The sequence below is a fragment of the Amyelois transitella genome, chromosome 29 (assembly GCF_032362555.1).
Source record: "Amyelois transitella isolate CPQ chromosome 29, ilAmyTran1.1, whole genome shotgun sequence".
NCBI lineage: Eukaryota > Metazoa > Arthropoda > Insecta > Lepidoptera > Pyralidae > Amyelois > Amyelois transitella.
Genome location: NC_083532.1, coordinates 3,641,482 through 3,669,156, shown reverse-complemented (window position 1 = coordinate 3,669,156; position 27,675 = coordinate 3,641,482). Strand labels below are relative to the sequence as shown.

The following is a 27,675-nucleotide window of genomic DNA, read 5'->3' as shown; positions in this document are numbered from 1 at the left end:
TTTGGCTTCGTTTACCGTTATACTCATTATAACTATACCTACGACAACGAAAGATACGATTTTAAAATTAACGTTATAAGATTACATTACCGATATCACTCCTATAACGGTATAAGTCATCATAACTTACTAAAAATAACAAATAATTTTATAACATAACATAATAAATAATCACGTTTATATCCCTTGTGGAGAAGACAGAACCAACAGTCAATAGACTAAAAGGCCACGTTCAGCTGTTTGGTTGCTAGCTCATCGTCGGGAACCACACAGCCCCAATAAATAAATTTTATTTATTTAAATTTTTTAGTAACTTTTGACTTTTTTTTGGTTACTATGGACTAATAATTTTTGTTTGTGACTGATTAGAAGAACGAAGGAGGAACCGACTAATGACAATTTACTTGAATGTCCAATGAACTGACAGATAGTTGACACTTGACAGTTCTGCAAGCAATAGTATGTAGTTGTTCTTGTTTCGTGGCGAAATAATTTTCGTGATTTGTGATTTAGAACCCTGAATATTTATAATAATAAACTTTCAATTGTAAATACATAAAACAAAGAAGGTTTGTTTTGTTGACAATGTAAAAAAGTGCAGCGGCGATTTAACACCAATAGATAATACGTGTTTATTATTGATGTTAATTTTTTACGAATCGTTACAATTTTTGTAATTTGCATCTAGAAACCTGCTAATAATTACCCCTTCTGTTAATAATTATTCTATCTGTCTTTTGCCATTTCATTCATAGATAATATTTGTCTTGCTAACCAGTCTATACATCAAATTACCAACAAGGTCTTTCTAATATACGTGTACTGTAATGAAATATCAGTATTTATCAAGCATGCGATAGCGGCCGGTATAATGCTGTTATTTAATTTAAGCGAATTGATATGTAAGCCTTGTTTAGGACGGCCGGCGTTTAGGACCTTTCCATATATTTAGTCTTAAAAGACGACTAAGGGAAAAGAATATAAACCTGGGATGAACCTGTTAGCAATGGGCTAGCAACCCATCGCTATTTAAATCTCAATTTCATGTTTAACACGTTGAGCGCAGAAACAAACTAAACATCTCAAGCCATACAGCTGAATGTGGCTTTGTAGTCTTTATGAGACTATTCGTGTCAATCTTGTAAGATATAATGAGTATCCCCTAATCGATATAGACGTAATTATATGTGTGTGACTTTGTTTCTAGAAGCATGGGGGTGGCCATCAGCAGGTATGCAGAGCTCTCGTCTAACGAACTCCTGGCGAGGTTCTGCTCGAGCGAGGTGATCTGCGCTAACGACCCATTCTGGAATCAACTGCTCGCATTCAACATCAACCCGCCTTCGACTACGTACGTATTAGGGTTGCCAACATAAGTACAGAAATGTATGAATATGACAAACATTAAAAAAAATATCTTTTTGTATTTGGAGTAAATATATGTTATAATTAAAAAGTTATTTGAAGTAAAAAATATAAAATGTATTTAATAGATTAATTTTTTATTGTTGCATATAATGTATAATATTATAGACATATTTATATATTGTATAATCATGCCTTTTTACCGTAGGGGTAGACAGAGACTCAATTTTTCCACTTGCCAAGATCTCTGTATACTTCTTTTGCTTCATCCACATTCATAACTCTTCATTTATCTGATACATTTAAATACATTATAATAAATACGTTAAATTAATAGATTGGTAATGTTTCTGTTACAGAGAAGAGCAGTTAATCTTCGATTCCAGTACAGAGGCTTTGCTACAGAAGTTCCTACAAAGCAATCCGCAAACAGGAAACCTTGGGTCATTGGTACAGGTCTTCATCACCAGAGCTACTGAGCTTTTGGCGTCACCCAACAGTGACAAGTAAGTTCTGTAATTTTCTATACTACAGCTTCCACCGGACTTCCGATGATTCAGCCAATGTCATGGTTTGAAGAGGCATGAAGTTACGAAATTGGTTGATGCATGGTGATTGATGGTAAATAATGTAATCAAGGGAAGGCGTTAGTATGAGGAGAAATGGAGTGGCCAGTGAGATGGCAAGTGTCAGAAGTAATTGGAAAAACTGACATACTGTGCTGACCCTGTGTAGAAAGTGGGAAAAGATAACGACAAATAAAGGAGAAGAAAATTACTCAATCTCTTTCCCATGGGTTGTCATAAAAGGCGACTTAGGGATACGCTTGTGAACTTTGGATTCTCCTTTTAGGCGATGGGCCAGCAACCCGTCACTATTTGAATCTCAATTCTATCATTAAGCCTAACAGCTTAACATGGCTTTTCAGTCTTTTCAAAACTGTAAGCTAGCAACGGTTACCAAGCATAACAGTTGAACGAGGCCTGTCAGTCTTTCAAGACTGGCTGGATATGTCTTCATCGCTGTGGATATACGTGATTATATGACATCCATGTGAAAGAGATGGATTGATCCTATTGCTTATTTCATATTCGTGCCTGGAACCACCACTGTATTAAAAATAAATTAATCAAATTTTCTTATTTTTCAGTGTAATGCTAGCGTGGCAAACATTCAACGCTCTGTTCGTGATAAGAGCGGTCAGCAAATACTTGGTGGAGATAGTGCCGGAGTGCGAACTGACCAGACATTTGGATGTGCAAGCGGAGAGGAGACCGCTGGTCAGGGACAATGAGGTGTGTATTATTTCTGTTTTTTTTTTTTTTAATTACACAGTCTAAGCTAAGACTCTCTCTTCAGCCCGTCTCTACCCCTTGGGTGTAGGCCTCCTTCAAACCACGCCATTCATCGCGGCTCTGTGCCACTTGCATCCATCGTGTCCCTGCTATCTGTCTGATGTCGTCGTCCCAACGCATCTGGGGTCTCCCTCGGGGACGTTTTTCACCCCATGGTCGCCACTCGAGTAACCGTTTGCTCCACGTATCGGTCTTGCGCGCCATATGACCAGCCCATTCCCACTTCAGTCTAGCCACGCGTTTGATAACGTCAGTGACTTTGCTCTGCTGGCTGCTGGCTGAGGCACCAGAGCAAAGAGCAAAGTCACTAAGCTAAGACAATGAGGTATAAATTTTCTGTTTTTTTTAATTGCACAGACTGAGCTAGTCCTAAAGGCTCATTTAAATGATGCAAGTTTCTTGCCTATTGCACACAGACGTATAATCACGTCTATATCCGTTGCGAGGTAAACAGCCAACAGTATTCAAATGACTGATAGGCCATGTTCAGCTGTTTGGCTCAATGATTGAATTGAGATTGAAATAGTGACAGGTTGCTAGCCCATCGCCTAAAAGGAGAATCCCTAATTTATATGCCTATCCCTTAATCGACTTTTACGATATCCATGGGCACGCGATGGTATGATCCTATTTTAAAATGCAGGGAACCACACGACACAAATAAACTTACTTTCGCATTAATAATATTAGTCGGCGTGGCGTCATATCTACGCCGCAAGTCGAAAAAACAAAATCACACGACGCTATCAGTCAAAAACAGCGAAAAGTCTAAATCGCGCAAGCAAAGATTTCACATGTTGGAGCAGATATACAACCACCGACACACCAGCCTGGCGGAAGAACTTCCCTTTGGTGGCGGTCGAGCCCGAATCATCGCTTCCGCTACATTCGGGATTAGAGTTGAAACGAATGCCCAATGTTGCTATAACAATAGGCTATTTGACAAAGTTCTAAAAACTATCTTAGGGAAATAGCCAATCACGGTCGTTTTAAGTCACGTGACAGCTGTAGAAAAACCCCTAATTTTCGGAGACGGATTTTGTTAAAATAATGCATGCAATATTTTTATCTAGCGTTATTACAAATCGCTCCAAAAAAATTATATTAAGACTGATCACATAAAAGAAATGTATATTTTTATTACAGTCAAATAGCCTATTATATACTAGCTGTTGCCCGCGACTTCGTCCGCGTAAATTTCGAATTTTTCCGCGTAAACTCATGCCTTGACTTTATTCAAATGACGATTTCTTTTTTTTTAGTGAACCGATTTTAATAAAACAACCTTTAAATGTTTTTCTGAGTTAAAACAAAGCAATTGGTGAAAGTTTTATGTTGATCATACATACAGACAGACAGACAAAAAATTCAAAAAAAATATATTTGCTTTCTATTATTCATTCTAAGTATATATCCATCCTATCCATTTCGGTCAAAAATAATAAATGTACAAAAAAAAAATTTTTTTACTGTTTTATTATATGTATGTATAGATAGATATTCTTGGATTATGGACTGAAAATACTAATTAAAGAATTGTTTTCTTGAATAATCTTATTTTATTTTCTTGCACAATTCTTAACAAAGTGAGAACACGGGCCACAGACAAAAAGTAGAAGTAAAGCGCCACCTACAGTATTTCCTGAGAACTAAAAACTAAATGTAGCCAGTGTTAAATTTTCATAACTCAATAGATATGGTTAATATTTGTTGCAGGCAACACCGGATCAGTCCGTGGTGCCTCATGAGAGTGATTCACCGAAAATGAACGGCAGCGAGAGCAAGGTCGAGGTCCTTATAGACGCCCTCATAGGGCTCATTATTGATATACCTGTCACGTAAGTGTTGTACGGTTTTTTGATATGTTTATTTCTACACTAGAGGCCGCCCGCGACTTCGTCCGCATGGAAACCCTATCAATCCCGCGGGAACTCTGGGATAAAAAGTAGCCTATGTGTTATTCTGGGTCTTCAGCTACCTACATACCAAATTTCATGGTAATCGGTTCAGTAGTTTTTGCGTGAAAGAGTAACAAACATCCATACAAACTTTCGCCTTTATAATAGTAGTAGGATGTGCCGTGTGGTTCCCGGCACCAATAAAAAAAAAGAATAGGACCACTCCATCTGTTTCCCATGGATGTGTCGTAAAAGGTGACTAAGGGATAGGCATATAAACTTGGGATTCTTTTTAAGGCGATGGGCTAGCAACCTGTCACTACTTGAATCTCAATTCTATCATTAAGCCAAATAGCTGAACGTGGCCATTCAGTCTTTTCAAGACTGTTGGCTCTGTCTACCCCGCAAGGGAGATAGACGTGACCATATGTATGTATGTATGTTTTTTTTACATTGGTTTCTTCTATTGGTGCCGAGTGGATTCGAACCCGGGACCACTGGTTTCACAGACATGCGGCTGCCTTCCGCTGCGCCACAGATGCATCTAGATCAGATCAGAGCATATTTATAAATGCTAGCTGCGCTAAAAAGGGGCGCATCGCTTTAAAAAAATACATACATATAGTTACATCTATATCCCTTGCGGGTTAGACATAGCCAACAGTCTTAAAAAGACTGATAGGCCACGAGCCATTTGGCTAAATGATAGAATTGAGATTCAAATAGTGACAGGTTGCTAGCCAATCGCCTACATGAAGAATCCCAAATTTACAAGCCTATCCCTTAGTCGCCTTTTACGACATCTATGGGAAAAAAATATTTCTCAATTGAAAATTTTTCATTATTTTCGTTCCATCCAGACTGTAATATATTTACCTATATTTTTTATTTTGTTTCAGTGACAATACATATTACTTACATTTGGAATGTATAAACACTTTGTTGGTATTGATGTCTGTCTATATGTTTGCGAGTGTGCACGGACAGACGAGACTTATCGAAACTTCACTTATATACAGGTAAGGAATGTACAGCAGGCTTTAAAAATACATACATACATACATATGTATGTTCACGTCTATATCCCTTGCGGGGTAGACAGAGCCAACAGTTTTAAAAATCTATACTAATATTATAAAGCTGAAGAGGTTTGTTTGTTTGAACTCGCTAATCTTTGAATTACAAAATTCTTTCTGTGTTGAATAGACCATTTATTGAGTAAGGCTTAAGGCTTTAGGCTATATAACATCACGCTGCAACTATTAGGAGCGAAGAAATAATGGAAAATGTTCACATTTTGAAAAGAAAGAACGGGAAAAATTATACATCCTTGAGCTATGATGCCCAAAATAACAATTCCACGCGTACGAAGTCGCGGGCACAGCTGGTTAAATATTGTATTTTTGTTTCAGAACTCTCTTCCAAGGCCGCTACGGAATGCACGCGCCTCTATTAGTCAAAACGTTAATTATCAACTTGTCCAATATGAGTAATGCTCCACTCAGTATGTTTGGCACAGCTAATCCTGGGGGCAGCCTGTTGATAAATATAGCTTGTAAGTATATATAAAGTGCCGTGTGGTTCCCGGCACCAATACAAAAAGAATAGGACCACTGCATCTCTTTCTCATGGATGTCGTAAAAGGCGACTAAAAGAAAGGCTGACAAACTTGGGATTCTTAGTTAGGCGATGGGCTAGCAACCTGTCACTATTTGAATCTCAATTCTATCATTAAGCCAAATAGCTTAACGTGGTCATTCAGACTTTTCAAGCCTGTTGGCTCTGTCTAACCCGCAAGGGATATAGATGTGACCATATGTATGATGTATATATAAATAAATATACATGCAGTAATACATATAGCCAAGTCTATATACCTTGCGGGGTAGACAAAGCCGCGGGAGTGTCGAAAAGATTGAAAGACCACGTTCAGCTGTGTGGCTTTATAATGGAATTGTGTATCAAATAGTGACAGGTTCCACGTTCTTATCCCTTGCGGGGTTATTTGCCGTGTGGTTCCCGGCACTAAAAAATAAGACCATTATATCTATACTAATATTATAAAGCTGAAGAGTTTGTTTGTTTGTTTGTTTGAACGCGCTAATCTCAGGAACTACTGGTTCGAATTGAAAAATTATTTTCGTATTCTTCAATGATGTCTATATTAACTATTCCACGCGGACGAAGTCGCGGGCACAGCTAGTATACATATAAAATGACATATAGACCAGCATAGGACATTCCGACTCTTTCCCATGGATGTCGTCAAATGCGACTAAGGGATAAGCAAATAAACTAGGACATAACATACTTATAACAAAGTGAGTTAAATTAAAAAAAAAAGATCATGGTTCATTTTTACATACATACATACATAAAATCACGCCTCTTACCCGGAGGGGTAGGCAGAGACTACCTCTTTCCACTTGCCACGATCTCTGCACACTTCCTTCGCTTCATCCACATTCATAACTCCAGGGGCCGAAACAGGTCAGTAAAGTCAGTAAAAGTCAGTATATTTGGACCTGGTCAGTAAAAGTCAGTATTTTTGAAAATCGGTCAGTATTGTCAGTATTTTTCGATTTGCCCAGTGATGACTGATGATATCTGAGGGCTGCTTTGCACTTTGCATGCTCTATATACACTGGGCACAAAATTTTTTGTTCCAAGTGTATGTGGTTGATCTACGTAGTATATATTGCAGCTGACTTAAAAAAAAATACTTATGTACTAATATTTTTTTTTAAATCAGTATTTCTTTGTTCTAATTTTGTGTAATTTAACTCATGCATGTTTGTTACAGCTTCATACTGGTGATTTGTTAATGTGTGTACCTTGCCTGTGTGTGTGCTTTAATTTATCACTAACAAAATAATAGACTCTATCTCTATACATATCAAAACAAGTAATTATGGGTAAGTGCAAATTTAATGAAGACTGGCTTAAAAAAAAGATAAAAATGGACATATTGTGTGTGAGTGGGGAAAAAAAGAGGACAGTGATACAGGTTTTTTTTGTTTTGTGTGTCTTAAAAAGTTTTCGATTGCTTGGGGCTTTGAAGCTATCGAACAACACGCATCAACACAAAAACACAAGGAACAGTGTAAAGTAAAGTTGACAGCATCTCAATTGCATATGACAAGTTTGCGACCCAATGAAAAACCCATCGAAGAACAACCAAGTACTTCTAAACCTGAAAATAGCCAAAGAAGTTGTGTACAATTATATAGTGTCAAAGATGGGGTCACAAGAGCAGAAATTTTGTGGGCTATGAAAATGGTGGTCTCTGATTTTCCAATAGAGCCCTCATGCGATTCTATAAAGGAACTATTTTCAGCTATGTTTCCAAATTCACTACCATCAGATTTTTCTATGTCTACTACCAAAGCAAGATATTTAATTTGTGATGCTATAGCTCCATATTTTAGGCAAGAAATGATGAAGGACTACAAAGACTCCTATTTTTCGCTATGTTTCGATGAAACCTGCAATGCAGCATCAAAAAAGGAGCTTCAGGTGGCCATAAAATATTGGTCTCCGATTAAAGAAATGATAATAACGACACATTTAGAAACTTTCTTCATTGGTAAAGCTACCGCCGAGGATATTTATTCTAAGCTGAATGAAGCAATGGACAACGCTCAACTATCCCGCAAAAGGCTTCTGATGCTAGGCTGTGACGGGCCCAATGTGAATAAAGCGGTTACAAGATTGATGAACGATTCTTTAATTCTGTTGGGCAGACGGAAATTAGCTGATATAGGAACATGTAACATTCACACTGTACACAATGCCTTTCTTAAGGCTTTGATGGAGTTTGGTGAAAGCGTATCTGACTTTATATTTCAAATTCACAACTTTTTCGATGGTTGGCCTGCTCGCTGGGAAGAATATGAAATTATTCAAGACAAGTTAAATTTGCCAAACCATCGCTTCATTAAGCACGTTTCTTCACGTTGGCTCACTATGGGGCCTGCTGCTGAACGCGTTTTAGAGCAATGGCCTGCAATAATTGAGTATTTCACTAAACATCTACCTAAAAAACAGACTAATACATCCCAAAACTTTAAAAACATCTATAACTTCATCAATCAAAAGCTAGCAAAAGCAGAAATAATGTTTGTAGTGTCCAGTGTAAAGATGTTCGTGAAAGTCACTGGTTTCTTCCAGCGTGAAGAGCCATTGGTTCACATGATTCATGAAGAATTAAAGAAACTCGTGAGAACCATTTTTAATCGGTTTTGTGTAAAAAGCGCGCCTACGTCAGTTGAAGGTCTAAATGAAAAATATTACGTTCCTCTTCAAGATATTGTGCTAGAAGATTCAATCAGAGAATTATTGGAGACCGCTCAAGAACGTGATAGAGTAACATTTTTACACAAAGTAAAAAATCATTACGTCGCCGCTTGCAAACATCTGCTAACAAAAACGTCAATGGATTATTCTTTAATAAAATACTTGGCAATATTGAACCCTAAAAAACAAAATTCAGAAACGTGTCATAAAGACTTTTTAAAAATTGCAAACACTTTGCCGGTTGCGTTTGAAGAAACGGCACTAACAAACGAATGTCTTTTGTTAATGCAACATCAAAAAGGAAATCAAGAAGAACAAAGGATTGAAACTTACTGGGGCAATATTTTTAAAAGGACCTTTGATAACGGAGAAAAAATGTTCCCCAACCTGGAACACATTGTAAAGGCCGCATTAGCACTGTCGCATGGCAATGCAGATGTGGAAAGGGGCTTTTCATGTTCGGGTAGAATTTTAACACCAGAAAGGGCTAACATGTGTCAGAGGACCCTTGATGCGCATTTGACAGTTAAATCGGCACAAAAAAACATGTACGAAAACAAGATTCATTTAGTCCCTTTAACACCTGAATTGATGAAATTAGCCAGAACGGCATATATAAGATATAAAACATATTGTGAAGAACAGAAGCAAAAAGAAGAAATAAAGAAGCTCGAAAAGAAAAGAAATGAGGAACTTGATAGAGAAAAAAAAGAACTTAAGAGAAAGTACGAAGAAACTAAGACGATTATTGAAGAAGGTGAGACAACGCTAAAAAAATAAGAGAAGAAGAAAAAACTAAGAGGGAGACAATTGACAGGTAGATATAGCACGCTTTGTGATTGTTTCTAATTGGTTTGTTTGTGTTTATTTCTATGCACGATTTCGCAATGTAATTAATTATTATTTCCAGATTAATTAAAAATGCAAATGCCATGTTGAAGGGCGGAATCAAAGAAAAAGACATGGTTTCCGTAAATATGGCAAAATCTCTGCTAGAAACTGTAGTAAAGGAGAGAAAAGAAGAAGAACAACAAATACAAGAGGAAGAAAAAATACAAAAAATCGTAGATAAGAAGAAAAAAACACTTATAACAAACTTCTTTAAGAAAACTTAATTTTAAATGTTATGTTTATTTTAATGGAACTTCTCTGTACTTTTTTTCTTTCTCATAGTCATTTGATTTTAGTGTTCACTATATGTATAATTTTGCACGAATGCGCATGACTCACTTGTAATACAATAACAATTACTAACAATAAAAAAAGTTTTTTAACACAATAAAAAGGCGGTGCTGGTTGGCTATGGGGATGGTGGAGGCCAATAACTGAAAATAAGCTTTTTATTTCACACCATTCACCCGAAAAACGGTTTGGAAATGGTCAGTATTTGGTCAGTATTTTTGAATTTTTGGTCAGTAAAATCAGTATTTTCGACCATAGAACTTGTTTCGGCCCCTGTAACTCTCTTCATGCAATACGGCGGTTTCGGGTACTTTACTACTTTCCATATTTAACAGACTTTAACAAGAATCGAATTCAATTCAAATTTGAATTTAATTTTTTTTTTTTACACTGATTGAGTTAGCCTCGAAGTAAGTTCGAGACTTGTGATACGAGATACTAACTCAACGATACTATATTTTTATAATAAATACTTATAAAGATAAACATCCAAGACCCAGGCCAATCAGAAAAAGTTCTTTTCTCATCATGCCCTGACCGGGATTCGAACCTCTGACCTCCGGTGTCACAGACAAGCGTACTACCGCTGCGCCACAGAGGCCGACTTAATAGGCTATTTGACTGTATTAAAAATATACATTCCTTTTATGTCATCAGTCTAAATATTATTTTTTTGGAGCGATTTGTAATAACGCGAGATAAAAATATTGCATTATTTAAACAAAATCCGTCTCAGAAAATTAGGTTTTTATATGCAGCTGTCACGTGACTAAAAACGAACGTGATTGGCTATTTCTATTATGACGTCAATTATCCATAAACAGACTGTGGATCGTACCGTTCCTTAGTGTTCGCTATTATTTTTCAAGATTTTATAAATGTTTGATCGCTCAGGATTACTCAGATAACATAGGTATTTAATAATGGAAACCAATTCCGCGAAAGCTGACAGTCGAAACCTACAAAAAGTGGACGCAATAATGGTTGGAAGAAGAAATCTGGATTGTCTTCTTCAAAGACAATCCAGATTTCTATGCTGCCGAACTGAGGAATGTGAAAACATTAATCTATACTAATATTATAAAGCTGAAGAGTTTGTTTTGTTTGTTTGTTTGTTTGTTTAAACGCGCTAATCTCAGAAACTACTGAACCGATTTAAATAATTCTTTCACTGTTAGATAGTGTATTTATCGAGGAAGGCTATAGGCTACATTTTATCCCGGATTTCCTACGGGAAACGTCAACAATGCAGGTGAAAGTTGAATGAGTCGGCCATCTGCGAGCTTTCCACGCGAACGCTGCGCAAACCAACAAAGATATAGTAAAACAATGTACTAAAGATGTGAAGTACTCATTTTTTGCCACAAAAAAGTCCGCGAGAGCATATATCTATCTCTTAAGGTTTACTTACAAAATTTTTTAAGATTATTTTTTCATTATAAACATAAGTTATTTTGAAACCAATTTTCTTTAATTCAGTATTAATCCTTATCCAAATAAATATGTTTATTACTTTCGGCTTTTCATGTAGACTAAAATTGCCATTTACAGTATATAAATCAGACGAATAGGTTTTGAGATATAGTCGTTATAAACAATTTGCAGCGAAACATTTAATACGGCGAACCAGCGTTCTTTCTAATACGCGTGACCGCCTGAGACATCTTAGAGGATATTACTATTTTAAAGTAAAGTATCAGCCTGTAAGATCTCACTATTGGACAAAGGCCTCTCATCTCACTATACGGTCTCCGTTCTGTCGCGGGTAATGATGTGGGCCAAGTCGTCGCCAAGTCGCATAACAATTAGCAGCTATAATTGATAAAGCCGAGGAGGATGTTTGCAAAAATAAATATGATGCCCAAAATAACTATTCCACGCGGACGAAGTCGCGGGCACAGCTAGTGTAAGTATATCTTGGTAACCACTGATCTTAGATCATGATCTGAATCCACTTCTTGCGAATATTCAAATCCATCGGCATAGAAAAAAACAGTTTCGTAGGAGATTTTATTGTTGTATTAGTGCATTGAGGCACTGCACAACATTTATAGGAACTCATTTTAATAATTTTCACACATATGACGTGGCACAAGTTAAATAAAACAAGAGAAAATCAAAACTTTTCGAAACACCAACAAGCTTTGTATGATATTTACACGAAATTTACGTCACTGCATGCCATGGCCGCCATATTGCTTAAAGTCGCGTTTTGGCGGCATATTTGAATATTTCATTTTCTTTTTCGATTTTTTTAATAAAATAGCTGTAATAAAGGCAGAAAAGTATTTTTGTAGGGCTCCTTATAAACAAATAAATACCCTAAGATAGTTTTTAGAACTTTGTCAAATAGCCTATTGAATATAACATTCGAATGTTATAACTCTTGATTGAACATCAAAATTTTTTTTTTTCACCAGCCGGCCTCTGGAACATTTTGACATTCAACTCCGCAACGCACAACATCTACACGCTACCCCCTGTAGACAGGCGCGAGTTGGCCGAGCGGCTGAAGAAGGAGCATCCTGTAGCTAACCAATCGTGCCTGTTGCTACTAGCGCTGGCGAATCATTGTATGAACGATGACAATCTGTACAGAAAGGCACTGTTGTGCTGTGAAGACACGAATGGTGAGTGATTATATCGATGAATTGTTTTATCGATTATTGTATCGATTATTATATCGATTATCGATATCGATAATCGATTATCGATATCGATTATTGTATCGATTATCGATATCGATTATTATATCGATTATCGATATCGATTATCGATATCGATTATTATATCGATTATCGATATCGATTATCGATATCGATTGTTGTATGCAAATCTATCGATTAAATGTTTTATCAATAGATTTGCATATTATAATTATTATTTTTATTTGACGGCCTCTGTGGCGCAGCGGTAGTGCGCGCGTCTGTGACACCGGAGGTCCCGGGTTCGAATCCCGGCCGGGGCGTGATGAGAAAAGAACTTTTTCTGATTGGTTTGGGTCTTGGATGTATTTCTATATATAAGTATTTAGCCATATAGCTGAACGTGGCCATTAAGTCTTTTCAAGACTGTTGGCTCTGTCTACCCCGCAAGGGAGATAGACGTGACCATATGTATGTATGTATGTAAGTATTTATTATAAAGTATATTGTATTATTGAGTTAGTATTTCGTAACACTAGTTTCGAACTTGGTTCGAGGCTAACTCGAATCTGTGTAATTTGTCCCGTATATATTTATTATTGTTATATCGATAAAATGTTTTATCGATAGATTTGCATATAATATTATTTATTTATTTATATATTTACTATTATACAAGCTGTCCCGGCAAACGTTGTTTTGCCATGTAAATTATAATTTTTAAGTAATTTCTAGTTAAAAAAATATGTTAAGGGTGGACTTCGATTCTCAGGCGGGCCCAGCTGGTATTAAATAAAAATTATAATATATTGTTTACAGAAACATCTGCCACCACGCCTCAGAGAGAAACCAACTCGGTAACACAGATCACGCCGCCTAAAGTGGACATGAATGCTGTGAGTAATACATACATACATACATAGACTAACGTCACGTCTTTTATCCCGTGCGGGTCAGACAGAGCCAACAGTCAGTCCGTAAGGCCCCACTTCAGCTATTTGGCTTGATGATAGAATTGTGATTAAAAATAGTGACAGGTTGCTAGCCTATCGCCTTAAAGAAGAATCCTAAGTGTATGAGCTTATCCCTAAGTCGGCTTGTACGATATCCATGGGGGGAAAAAACGGAAAATTGGTGCCGGGAACCACAAGGCATACTTACATATATATAATCACGTTTATATCCCTTGCGGGGTACATATAAATAAATAAATAATAAATAAATATATACGGGACAAATTACACTAATTGAGTTAGCCTCGAAGTAAGTTCGAAACTTGTGTTACGAGATACTAACTCAACGATACTATATTTTATAATAAATACTTATATAGATAAACATCCAAGACCCAGGCCAATCAGAAAAAGTTCTTTTCTCATCATGCCCTGGCCGAGATTCGAACCCGGGACCTCTGTTGTCACAGACAAGCGTACTACCGCTGAGCCACAGAGGCCGTCTAGAGCCAACAGTCTTGAAAAGATTGATTCAACTGTTTGGCTTAATGATAGAATTGAGATTATAATAGTGACAGGTTGCTAGCTCATGGCCTAAAAGTATCCGGCACTCTAGAATAGGACCACACCATATCTTTCTCACGAATGTCGTAAAACCCGATTAAAGGAAAGGTTAATAATGTTGGGTAACTTGTAGAGCGATAAGCTTGCAACCTATTTTAAGTTAACAATTCCCTTTTAAGCTTAACGTGACCTCTCAGTCTTTTGAAGACTGTTGACTCTGTCTACCCGTCTGGATATAGACGTGATTATATGTAAGTACGTTTCTTTGTACCATGGTTGAAATCTGTCATCTCAAAACATGAGTGCCGTGTGGTTCCCGGCACCAATACAAAAAAAGCGTAGTAAAAAGAATAGGACCACTCCATCTCTTTCCCATGGATGTCGTAAAAGGCGACTAAGGGATAGACTTAAAAATTTGGGATTCTTTTTTAGGCGATGGGCTAGCAACCTGTCACTATTTGAATCTCAATTCTATCATCAAGCCAAATAGCTGAACATGACCGTCTTTTGAAGACTGTTGGCTCTGTCAACCACGCAAGGGATATAGATGTGACCATATGTATGTATTGTTACAGCTACACAAAGCCCTTTGCGCAACAGCGGGGTGTGAACATTCAACGTTACTGTTGTATCTGATGCTGCACTCGTGTAAGGCTTACAAGAGGCATGTCAGCGCCGATCCGCACATTGAGAATTTGGTGAGATTTCCTTTTCTTATTTTATTATTTATCTATGTAAAGTAAGGTTATTTACAATTTATTTTATATATGTAGGTATATGTATTTATCTTGCCTTCAGTGGCTCTGTCTACCCCGCAAGGTATATAGACGTGACTATGTATGAGATACCCCTACGGGAATGGGGCGCACACGAGTTTATGTATACATACATAAATCACATCTTTTTCCCGGATGGGCAGGCAGAGACTACCTCTTTCCACTTGCCACGATCTCTGCATACTTCCTTAGCTTCATCCACATTCATAACTCTCTTCATGCAAGCTCGGCGGTTTCGGGTACTCTTGACCCTTGAGTTTTAAATGTAATTATGTATGAATAATTTACGTTTTTAAATGAACTTCTTTTTTTTTCTTGACCATTGAGTACTAAATAAATATATACGGGACAAATTACACAGATTGAGTTATCCTCGAAGTAAGTTCGAGACTTGTGTTACGAGATACTAACTCAACGATACTATATTTTATAATAAATACTTAGATAGATAAACATCCAAGACCCAGACCAATCAGAGAAAGTTCGTTTCTCATCATGCTCTGACCGGGATTCGAACCCGGGACCTCCGGTGTCACAGACAAGCGTATTACCGCTGCGCCACAGAGGCCGTCAGTACTCTTGACTTAGTTTATATATATATATATGTAGGGATATTTTAAGTTTTTAAATTAACTTTTTTTTTACAGATAGTGCCTATCCTACAAGTGCTATACAATGCGCCGGACAGCAATTCCCATCACATATATATGTCTCTCATAGTACTACTCATTTTGACTGAAGACGACGCTCTCATCAAAAATGTCCATTTGATTGTAAGCATCTTCTATAGGTACTTCTTACTTCACTACATAGTATAAAACAAAGTCGCTATTTTAGTCTGTTTGTCTGTATGCTTAAATCTTTAAAATTACGCAACGGATTTTGATGCGGTTTTTTGTAACAGGTAGAGTGATTCAAGAGGAAGGTTTTTATGTATAATAACATTTATAATTTTGCACCCGTGCGAAGCCGGGGCGGGTCGCTAGTTATATATAAATTCACAATATAAAGGTCACAATGTTCGTTCCCGTACTCCTCCGAAACGGCTTGACCGATTCTCATGAAATTTTGTGAGCATATTGAGTAGGTCTGAGAATCGGCCAACATCTATTTTTCATGCCCCTTAGTGATAAGGGTAGTCCACGCTTAACATTTTTTTTAAAAATAAATTAATTAAAAATTATTTATATGGCAAAACAAAGTTTGCCGGGAAAGCTAGTATATTATAAAGACTGATAGTTCACGTTCAGCTGTTTGGCTTGATGATAGAATTGAGATTCAATTAGTGACAGGTTGCTAGACGGTAGCCTAAAAGAAGAATGCCAAGTTTATAAGCCTATCTTTCGGTCGCCTTTTACGACATCCATGGGAACGAGATTGAGTGGTCCTATTCTTTTAATGGTGTGGTCCTATTCTTTTAATGGTATATATCAGTCTTTTCAAGATTGTTGGCTCCGTCTGCCCCACAAAAGATATGTTTGTATATTATAAAGAGGTAAAACTTTGATATTGTTTGTTTGTAACGGTGTAAATCATAGGACGATACATTTCATAACATCTTTTCATAGAAATCGAGAAGAGAGAAAACATAGACAGCTTAAATGTGTATTTTTACATCTATTAGGATATATGTATATAGAGCGATATTTTAATACATTCTCAAAACATTTCTATGTAAAACTCGGTGAAAAAAATGTTCATATAGTTAAGAAATACACATAACGTTGTGTTCTTAAATCTTTATTACTAATTGTAAAAAAAAGTTGAAAATTACCTATGGGCAATATTTCAAATCATCATCACTTAAACAAGTTCTTATTTTCAGATGATAAAAAATCCTGTATGGTACACGGAACGGTCCATATCCGAGATTTCGGTGGGCGGGCTGATGGTGCTCGTGCTGGTTCGAGCGTTGCAATACAACATGGCCAGAGTGCGCGATAAATATCTGCATACTAATTGTCTCGCCGCCATCGCTAATATGAGCTGTGAGTACACCGTGTTTTAGAAAAAAAAAAGGAAAGAAGTAGCAATACTTAACATTTTGGTGGGCGGCATTTCGGACTTTTTGGTGGGTGGTATTTTTGTATTTTGTTGGGTGATATTTTTGACATTTTGGTGGGCGGTCTGATAGTTCTCGTCCTTTTACATTTACAACACTAACCGTCTGGCGGCCGTCGCTTATATGAGCTGTGACTACACCGTGTTTTAGTATTAAGTATTATCATTTTGGTATTCTTATCATTTTGGTGGGCGGTATTTGTCACATTTTGGTGGGCGGTATTCATCACATTTGTGGTGGGCGGTATTCATCACATTTTGGTGGGCGGTATTCATCACGTATGTACGTATCACATAGTCTCGTGGGAATCGCATGGATGCAAATTTTTTGAAAGAGCACCTAGATGGCGGCGATGGTGTCCGCACCCCATCACGTCTCGTTCCCGGCGGGAGCGGTATGCGGTCTGCTGAAAGCCGCTTTGCGACGATGAATGTAAGAGGAGGAATGAAGGATAAGATTGAGGAAGTATGCCAGATGATGGATGAAAGACGTTTGGATGTGTTGTGCGTGAATGAAACGAAGCGGAAAGGATGCGACGCGACGCAGCACGGCCCTTACACGGCGTATTGGTCTGGAATTTCCAGTACCAGCCGAGGCTGTCAAGGGGTCGGTCTAATTCTTTCTGCACGAATGGCTGAGTGCGTGAATGAGTATGAGTGTGTCAGCCCTCGTCTTCTATGGATTAGGCTGAAAGTTGGAATCACTCGGATCTTCGTTCTAGGTGTTTATGCACCTTGGGATGTGGGTTCGAGGGGTACAACATCAGCAAAAAGCGAAAACGAGGAGTTCTGGAATAGTGTAAGAGAAGTATTGAAAGTTACCAAGCCAAATGAGAAGATTATTATGTTAGGTGATTTTAATGGATGGGTGGGTGTAAAGCGTGATGGATATGAAAAGGTGCTTGGTGCGTTTGGTGACGAAAAGGTGAATGATAATGGAAGAAGTGTATTAGAAATTTGTCTAGAATGGGATCTTTTTGTGTCGAACTCAATGTTTCAACATAAAGAGATCCACACCTACACAAGAGTGGAAGGTATTTTAAAAAGTATGATAGACTTTGTGATTGTAGATGAAAGATTGAAGAACAAAGTGCTGGATACCCGTGCATATCGCGGTGCTGGCATTGACTCGGACCATTTACTGGTGATATCCCGGATAAGGGGTATCTTCAATCGCTGGCGGCACAGGGTAAGGGAGCAAACCAGCGCTTTGGAAAGAGTAAAAGTAGAAAATTTGCAAGATATGGATGTAGGTAAGAAGTATATTAATAGACTGAAGGATGAATTTGAAGATTTAGAGGAAATGAGCGATATTGAAGATGGATGGAAGGAATTTAAAAAAAGAATTGTGAAAGTAGCTGTTGAAGTGTGTGGTGTAAGTAGAAGAAGGAAAGGAAAAAATCACAAAAATGCGTGGATGAGTAAAGATGTGCAAGAACTTGTGCGATTAAAGAAGAAAGCATGGCTGGATTTGTTAGCAGCAAAAGCTAACTTAAGAATGCAAGAGGTTATAGATGAAGATGTGAATGAAGCACGTAAGGAATATAAGAAAATGAAAGATTTGGTTAAGAAAGCTGTGATTAGAAAGAAAGAAGAGTATAAAGAGGATTTTGATAAAAGGCTATCAGAAGACTTTCAGTCAAATCTGAAAGTATTCTGGAAATCCGTAAGGTCAGCCCGAGGAAATACTATAACCAGAGAGCTGACTAGGATCAGATGCCAGGATGGTAGCGTTGTGAAAGGAGAAGAATGTGTACTAAAGATATGGAAGGACTATTTTGAAAGTTTATTTGAAAAAAAGGAAGGAAATAAGAAAGATTTCTGCTATAGCGAAGAAAAAGAGAATGAGTGCGAGAATGACTGCAAAAATTATCGTGGTATAAGCCTGCTTAGCGTCGTCGGCAAATTGTATGCTAAGGTATTGATTAATAGAGTCAGGAATGAAACTGATGACAAAATATGGGATGCTCAAGCGGGATTTCGAAAGGGAATGGGATGTACTGATCAGGTCTTTTCCTTGCGGTGCATAGCCGAAAAGTTTTTGGCCAAGAGTCAAAAAGTCTATTGCACATTCGTAGATCTGGAAAAGGCCTATGACAGAGTTGAGAGGAATGAATTGTGGTCAGCACTTTCTATGCATGGGGTGAGCAGTCTCTTAATACGAGCACTGAAATCCTTATATGAGGATTCGAGTGCTTGTGTCAGGATAAACGGAGCGCACACTGAGTGGTTTAAGATTGAGAAAGGCGTTAGGCAAGGATGTGTTGCGTCACCGTGGCTGTTCAACCTATTTATGGATAGCTGTTTGACAGATTTGAAAGAGTCTAAAAGTGGATTAAGGATGAATGAGTTACTCGTCAAATGTCTGCTCTATGCCGACGATCAGGTTATACTGGCGTCATCAGCGGAGGAGTTACAGGAGATGGTAAACTGTATGCATGAAGCTTTAAAAGAGAAAGGAATGAAAGTGAACGTAAGTAAAACTAAAACACTGGTTTTTGAAATGGAGAAAGAAATGACAGCATGTAATATTTTGATTGGAGGAGAAAAAGTGGAGCAAGTGAAAGAGTTTGTATATCTAGGATCAAAGTTTACATCAGATGGCAAGTATGATAGTGATATTGAAAGGAGAGTGAACGCGGGGAACATGGTGAATGGAGCTTTGCATGCCTTTATGAGCAGTCAGAAACTATCCAAAAAGGCTCGACTGGCTGTGCACAGGGGCGTGTTGGTCCCGACATTAATGTATGGGAGTGAAAGTTGGGTATGGCAAAAGAAGCATGAAAGCAGAATAAATGCAGTGGAAATGAGAGCGTTAAGGAGTATGATGGGTGTGAAATTGAGTGACAGGATAAGGAACAGCGTGATAAGGGAATGTTGTGATGTGAAAGAAGATGTAGTTACAGGAATAGAAAAGGGTATGTTAAGATGGTTCGGTCATGTGGAGAGGATGAATGAAAGCAGGTTGACTAAGCAGATATACAAGGAGAGTGTGGAGGGAAAGGTCGGAGTGGGAAGACCTAGACGAACGTATCTTGATCAAATTAAGGACGTCCTGGTAAAGGGTCAGGTCAAAAGTACCCGAAACCGCCGAGCTTGTATGAAGAGAGTTATGAATGTGGACGAAGCGAAAGAAGTATGCAGAGATCGTGGCAAGTGGAAAGAGGTAGTCTCTGCCTACCCCTCCGGGAAAGAGGCGTGATTTTATGTATGTATGTATGTATTCATCACATTGTGGTGGACGGCCTAATGGTGTTCTTTCTTGTTCGAGTTTTAGATAACAACATGGCTCAAATGCGATATAAATATCTGCACACTATCTGTCTGGCCGCTATCGCTAATATGAGCTGTGAGTTTACCGCGTTTTAGTATTCTTAACATTTAAGTGGGCGGTATTCTTGCCATTTTGGTGCGTGATATTTTTGACATTTTGGTGGGCGGTCTAATAGTTCTCGTTCTGGTAAGAGCTTTTTACAATACAACATAGCTAGAGTAAGAGATAAATATCTGCACACCAATTGTCTGGCCGCTATCGCTAATATGAGATGTGAGTTCACCATATTTTAGTATTCTTAACATTTTGGTGGGCGGTATTCGTAACATTGCGGTGGGCGGTCTAAGCGTTAAGTAAGCATAGTAATTTAAACTAGTATATGTTGGAAGTATAGTTACAAAGTTAGTTATTCCTACAGAAGATAGAAGGAGAAAAGAGGAGAGAAATAATAAGTTTAAAATTACTATACTTATTATTGAACATAAAATTAAAAATATTTGACAATAGAAATAATTTTGACATTCTTCTAACTAACTGACTGTGCCGTGTGGTTCCCGGCACCAATACAAAAAAGAATAGGACCACTCCATCTCTTTCCCATGGATGTCGTAAAAGGCGACTAAGGGATAGGCTTACAAACTTGGTATTCTTTTTTAAGGCGATGGGCTAGCAACCTGTCACTATTTGAATCTCAATTCTATCATTAAGCCAAACAGCTGAACGTGGCCATTCAGTCTTTTCAGGACTGTTGGCTCTGTCTACCCTGGGTATGGGATATAGCCGTGACCGTATGTATGTATGTATGTATCTTGTTCCAGGCGAGTTCAGAAATTTGCACCCATACGTCGCCCAGAGGTTGGTGTCGTTATTTGAAACGCTTACGAAACGAAGAGCGAAGCTGTTAGCAGAAATAGAAGGTGTGTGTGGATTATTTGGTCACAATTAAACAGCTTTTAATAGAAAAATGTTATTACACGGTTAAAGATTTTCTACAAGACAATTTGACAGATAATTCGATTTAATTTATTTAATTCTTACTAGCAACCCGCTTCGGCTTCGCACGGGTGCAAAATTATAAATGTTATTAGGTATACATAAAAACCTTCCTTTTGAATCACTCTACCTGTTACAAAAAAAAAACCATCAAAATTCGTTGCGTAATTTTAAAGATTTAAGCATACAGACAAACAGACTAAAATAGCGACTTTGTTTTATACTATGTAGTGATTCTTGTTGTGTACTGACAGTTTCAATTTTATTGAATTTTTTTATGTTGACTTTATTTTATATAAATGTATGTAATTAATTATATTGTACGTCTGTAAAGACAGGACTCAGTGGTACTCTATACAATTATATTATCTTTTTACCTCCACAATAAAAAGATTTGATTTGGATCTTCTCATGTCTCTGTCGCCGCTTTGGCAAATTTTTTTAAAGGGGTTGATTTTTTATAGAGGCATTTTTCACTGTATGCGTAAAAAAAATTCATTAGAATCGGTTTAGCTGTGAATGCGGAACAGACAGACAGACTTATCACATTTATTTATATGTTAGTAAGGGATTCCTGTGAAAATTTACAAGATAATTTCAACCATGTTTTTATTTTCTTTTTCAGAATTAGATAATCTCGATAATGTAGCGTTACCACATAGTACTGAAGAGAAAACTGAAGAAATGGTAAGCTAATGTTTTTTTACTCGCATCCAATCAAAGTGTATATTTTTTGTATACAGCCTATAAGTAATCTATACTATAATATTATAAAGCTGAAGAGTTTGTTTGTTTGAACGCGCTAATCACAGGAACTACTGGTTCGAATTGAAATATTCTTTTTGCGTTGTATAGACTATTTATCGAGGAAGGCTTTAGGCTATATAACATCACGCTGAAAATGTGAAAAAAAAAACGGGGAAAGTTATTCATCCTTGAGGGCTTCAATGATGCCCAAAATAACTATTCCACGCGGGCGAAGTCGCAGGCACAGCTAGTTATTAATAAGTATTATTTTTAGGTGCCGTGTGGTTCCTGGCATAAAAGAATAGGACCATTTCAATCGCTTTCCCATGAGTGTCGTAAATGGCGGTTAAGGCATAGGCTTATAAACTTGGGATTCCTCTCGTGGGCGATGGGCTAGCAACCTTGTCACTATTTGAATCTCAATACCATCATTAAACCATCTTTTCGAGACTGCTCATTCTACGGTTATAAAGACATGATTATACGTATGTATATATGTTCCTCTTTAATATTATACAATAGAATAGATTTATTTCCAAACTTGGATACAAGGTATCACTTCAAATTCATCTAATTATAACCACTACCGCTTCCAAAGCGCATGTGCAGAAGAAGCGGCGGAACAAACTACACTGAAGCATTTTCATCGGACGTCAATTTACATGCCGGGAACCACACAGCACCAATAGAAAAAACCAATGAATAGGACCACTCCATCCCTTTCCCCGTGGCGGAACAAACTACACTGCAGCAGCATAATATGGTTTTAAAATTACAGATGGACCACATAGGAGTCTTAGACGAAGTCCTGCGTATGCTGCTGGAGATAATCAACTCGTGCTTGACTCATCAGCTGGTGAACAATTTAAATGTCGTGTACGCATTGTTACACAAAAGACAATTGTTCACTCAACACGAGCATCACATTACACAGAATATTGAGATGGTAAGTTGTCATAAAATGTTATCATACATATAATGTATGTATATGTCAACCTGTGATAACCTATGTTCACAAAATAAACGATTTGATTGATTGGATTGATTGATTTGATAACATACATACATATTTATAATCACGTCTATATCCCTTGCGGGGTAGAGCCAATAGTGTTGTAAGGACTGATAGGCCATTTCAGCTGTTTGGATTAATGATAGAATTGTGATTCAAACAGTGACAGGTTTGCTAGCCCATCGCCTAAAGGAAGAATCTCAACTTTATAAGTCTAACCCTTAGTCGCCTTTTACGACAACATTACAACAAATAAAGTATCGTTGAGTTAGTATCTCGTTACACAAGTCTCGAACTTACTTCGAGGCTACCTCAATCTGTGTAATTTGTCCCGTATATATTTATTTATTTTTTTATATTTACATATAATCACGTCTATATCCCTTCTATGTGTGTTTCATATAGGAATTTATGAAATAAAACACATTCTAGTTTCGGTCGCATGATGACGCCATCACAAACTGATTTATTGTGTGTCCGTTACAAACAGTTAGTCCATCTCTCTTGACAATGACATTGACACTCATAGATAATCTATACTAATATTATAAAGCTGAAGAGTTTGTTTGTTTGAACGCGCTAATCTCAGTAACTGCTGGTTCTATTTGAAAAATTCTTTTTGCGTTGAATAGACCATTTATCGAGGAAGGCTTTAGGCTGTATAACATCACGCTGCAACTATAAGGAGCAAGGAAATAATGGAAAATGTGAAAAAAAAAACGGGGAAAATTATTCATACTTGAGGGCTTCAATGAAACCCAAAATAACTTCCACGCGGACAAAGTCGCGGGCACAGCTAGATAATCATATGACACAATGTGTATATTTATTTACTACGTTGTTGTTGTCATTTTCCAGGTGATAGGCTATTTCTCTAGTCGGCTTCAACGCGTTCAAGATGGCGCCGGCGGCGACCTGGGCGTCAGCGAAGTGCTGGCGTGCATCAAGAAGGGCGCCGAGCAGTGGTCCAGCGATAGGCTCAAGGTTTGTGCTGTAATACCACTTTTATGAGTAACAGGCGACCAAGGGATAAGACTTGAAAACTTGGGATTCAATGTTTTGTGCTTAAAAAAATGGGACTCAATTTTATCATTAAATCATGTAGCTGAACGTGGCTTATCAGTCTGTCAAGACTGTTTGCTCTGTCTACCCAGCAAGGGATATAGACGTGATTATATAAATGTATGTATGTATTTATGTTACACCGATAAGTACACCTGCGCAGAAGTCAAATTTTTGGATGGCGCGGAAATTTTGTGAGCGTATTTGAACCCGCTGAACTGTCCGCCATTACGAGCAAGATTATAAAGAGTCATTTTGTTTTTGGATTTTAAATTTGTTTTACTTGTAATAAGGTCGTTATTTCATGGAGTTTTTATTCGGTTTGCATCGGCTGTAGGTTGCGCTATTCTGCGCCACCGTATAGTGTCGTTGCGACATAAAAGGAAAAATAGTACTAGACCCCTAAGACTGCTGGTCCTTTCTACCCCGTGAGGTGTAAAAATTAATATGTATGTGTATGTTATAAACAAACATTTTTTTTATTTCTCAGAAATTCCCCGACCTGAAATTCCGATACGTAGAAGAGGACAGGCCGGAAGAATTCTTCACGCCGTACGTGTGGACGCTCATAAGCAACTGCGGCAGCGTGTACTGGGCGAGCGAGTGCGCCAACATGTTGGCGTGCTGATCCGGCTCGTCGGACCAACATTGACATACATTGGACATTGTAGACGATGACGATTTGTACACGAGATTGTGTTTCGGTTTGGTGTTCGGCGATTATAATTTTGGTGTGTTTGTGTAGTGATGTGACGGATGTCGGAAAAAAATCGGTAAAAGTTTTTTTTTTATCTAAAATTTTTTTTATAGAAAATCCTAAACTTTTATGCACGCTTTATTTAAAAATCCCATTATTTCCGTTCCCGCGGGGATTTCTGGGAACAGTCTCTTATTACACTTTAAGACCGTTTTTGGTTATGAACTCTCTAGACCCAGGTATTTGAGCTATTTATTAATATGTAATTAATTTCATTTTTCATATATTTTAAATTTGAGTGCGTCAGACCTTAATCTGCTTGAAGGTAAGCAAAATGAGGTCTAAAGTTAACTAGTAATGCCTATTTAGAAACTCTTGCACACGTTAAACTTAAAATGAATCCTCAAATATCCATAAAAATAACAATTAACAATAGTGACTAATGATGTGCATCTGAAGTAGAAGGAAATCCGTTCCTATTTTTTGTTATTCTCTTAATTTTCAATGCTAGTACCAATCTCTGTATATATTATATTCTATTAAACAACAAAAATGTATAAAATTCCATTAAGGTTACCAATAGAAACATGAACTAAGTTATTGTTTATTCGCACATTTTGTCGCCAAATATTCGGATTCGGAATCGTATCCGACATTATCGATTTAACGATTCGATCGAAACATCACTAGTGATATTGTACTGTCTTTAATCGCAATTTTTTTAAATGATATGAAACCTTATGATACAGGGCTTTGTAGGACTTCCCTAGAGAATCCCAACTAATGCAACAAATGCGAAAGTAAGTTTGTTTGTTACCTCCTCACGCGTTATCTACCGAACCAATCTCCTTGAAATTCGCGTATGTATTATGAATTATGAATCATTGGAATATGTAAACTATATTTGAACACACTGTAAAACCTGGAATTAAAGACTCACTCACAAAATTAAGGATGTAAAATTAACGGATTTATTTTCTTTATTTTTTTTAAATTCTGACATAAATATTAAACTCTATGTTTCTCTATGTCTTAGCCTCATTTAGCGAGAGAGAGTGAGATGAGATAAGAAGTATTATCATTCGCGGTCATATTTTCACTTATCGAGTATACGATAACTTTATACCCCATGAATACTTATGTCACAATATTCTAATCTCTCAGCTTCTAGGGTTAGTAAACTTAAGTTAACTTTATTAATTTACCACCCACTTCAAAAACAACTTGATATTTCGCCTGTATTTAATTTAACCTATATTTTTTATTTGATGAATGTAAAACTATAAGTATACTTTTCGTCTTTACGTATTTTTTTGTATCTAGACCTATGATGATGTTCTTTTTTTTACATTTTGGCAAAAGTTAATCGATTCCCACAGATGCGAAATCCCTAGAAAAGTAACTCCAGGTAAAATTAGATTATAGTACGGGAAGTGTACAATTTATTTTATAATATTACCTACCTAGGTTATTTATTTATACTAAGATGTTGTAAAGTTACAAACGCAATATATTAGAAATAAAGAAATTTAATACGATTTTTTTTATTTTATTAAATGCACACACAAATAAAGGTCATGTTTGCTTCATAGCCTTGTAAAAATAGTAACAGGTTGAATGACAGAAGAGTCCTAAGTTTAAACATAATTATTTGGCTTATTTGGCCAAAAATATCCTGGCTTGTGGCGACATGTCTACGCCACAAGTTACAAAAATAAAAATCACGCGACGCTATCAGTCAAAAACAGCGAAAAATCTAAATCGCGCAAGCAAAGATTTCACGGATTGGTGCTATATATACAACCTCCGATCTTCCCTTGGGTGGCGGTCGAACAGGATCATCTCTCCTGCTACAGGCTTATCATCGCCAACATACAAACAATGTACTAAAATCAGAATGCCAAGGTATTAAATGTCGGGAAGCGGACACGATTATTTACAGCTGTGGATGCAATTAAGAACACATATCTGGGATGGCACAACCAGTTGTACATAAGAGAAAAACAAGCAAATAGGAACCTTCATTCTCAGTAGTTCAATTCTTCAGTTCAATTAACGAAATAGAGATTTGATGGACCTTCAACAACCGAGTTGTTTAATTCTTTTGTTTATAATTAAGTCGATACTCTTTATGTTTATTTCTCATTTAATCGATCGTCGGCATATAAATATGGCAGGTACCGTTTCCGCTTTAGAAGCCTCTTTCTCTATTTATGAGGTAATAATAATGATGACTTTTTAACAAAAGCAACTGTAAATTTTTATAACAGTAATAATAATTTTCAAGTCTTTGGTAAGCCAAGTTTAAAACTGCCGCCATAATTGGCACGTAGGTAGGTACCTACCTTGTTTGTTGACTTTGTTATTCTATCAATGTTTTATTCCGACTCGATTTTGTGACTTTTTATTTTAATTAAAAGCATTTTCATATTATGACATTGTATAATTATTATGAAGATACATTCTTCGAATACAAACGTGAAAAACTATATATTTAAAATTGCCATAACAAATGACACAGAGGAGTAGCGCTGCGACGTCGTCAATCGCTCGTGCTCGTCGCCAAATCAATTTCAATTTATTTGCAGTGTTGCCAACTTAGTGTTTTCGCGCCAAATCTAGCTACTTTTTAAACACATTTGGAGCTTTGTGCCCAGTGGCTTTTTCAGTTCTTATGGCTTTATGAATTATATTCAAGGATTTCAGGAAATTTTGACAACTAAATTAATAAACAAATAAGGCCATTGAAGGATATGGTTTTATTTAAAGTACTGTAAGTTCATGTGAATCTTGGT

General features: G+C 37.1%; 2 protein-coding genes across 3 annotated transcripts; both read left to right on the top strand.

Annotated features, from left to right (window-relative positions):
- The first annotated feature begins 437 nt into the window (after positions 1 to 437).
- On the top strand, positions 438 to 26,418 carry LOC106132235 (dymeclin). 2 transcript variants are annotated; one of them, XM_060952704.1, is made up of 17 exons: positions 438 to 569; positions 1,208 to 1,351; positions 1,725 to 1,871; positions 2,516 to 2,660; positions 4,437 to 4,558; positions 5,518 to 5,637; positions 6,031 to 6,173; positions 12,517 to 12,726; positions 13,561 to 13,637; positions 14,834 to 14,956; positions 15,682 to 15,807; positions 16,860 to 17,022; positions 21,188 to 21,286; positions 21,988 to 22,049; positions 22,888 to 23,055; positions 23,980 to 24,105; positions 24,674 to 26,418. In XM_060952704.1, the coding sequence occupies exons 2-17, from the start codon at positions 1,212 to 1,214 to the stop codon at positions 24,809 to 24,811; spliced, it is 2,109 nt and encodes a 702-aa protein (XP_060808687.1). In that variant the 5' UTR covers positions 438 to 569; positions 1,208 to 1,211; the 3' UTR covers positions 24,812 to 26,418. The 2 variants fall into 2 exon arrangements, with proteins under 2 accessions (XP_060808687.1, XP_060808689.1); XM_060952706.1 differs by having other exon boundaries at positions 445 to 569; positions 1,211 to 1,351.
- Positions 7,098 to 10,362, top strand: LOC106134184 (uncharacterized). Its single transcript, XM_013334162.2, has 2 exons — positions 7,098 to 9,731; positions 9,825 to 10,362. The coding sequence occupies exon 1, from the start codon at positions 7,754 to 7,756 to the stop codon at positions 9,692 to 9,694; it is 1,941 nt and encodes a 646-aa protein (XP_013189616.2). The 5' UTR covers positions 7,098 to 7,753; the 3' UTR covers positions 9,695 to 9,731; positions 9,825 to 10,362.
- Positions 26,419 to 27,675: the final 1,257 nt, after the last annotated feature.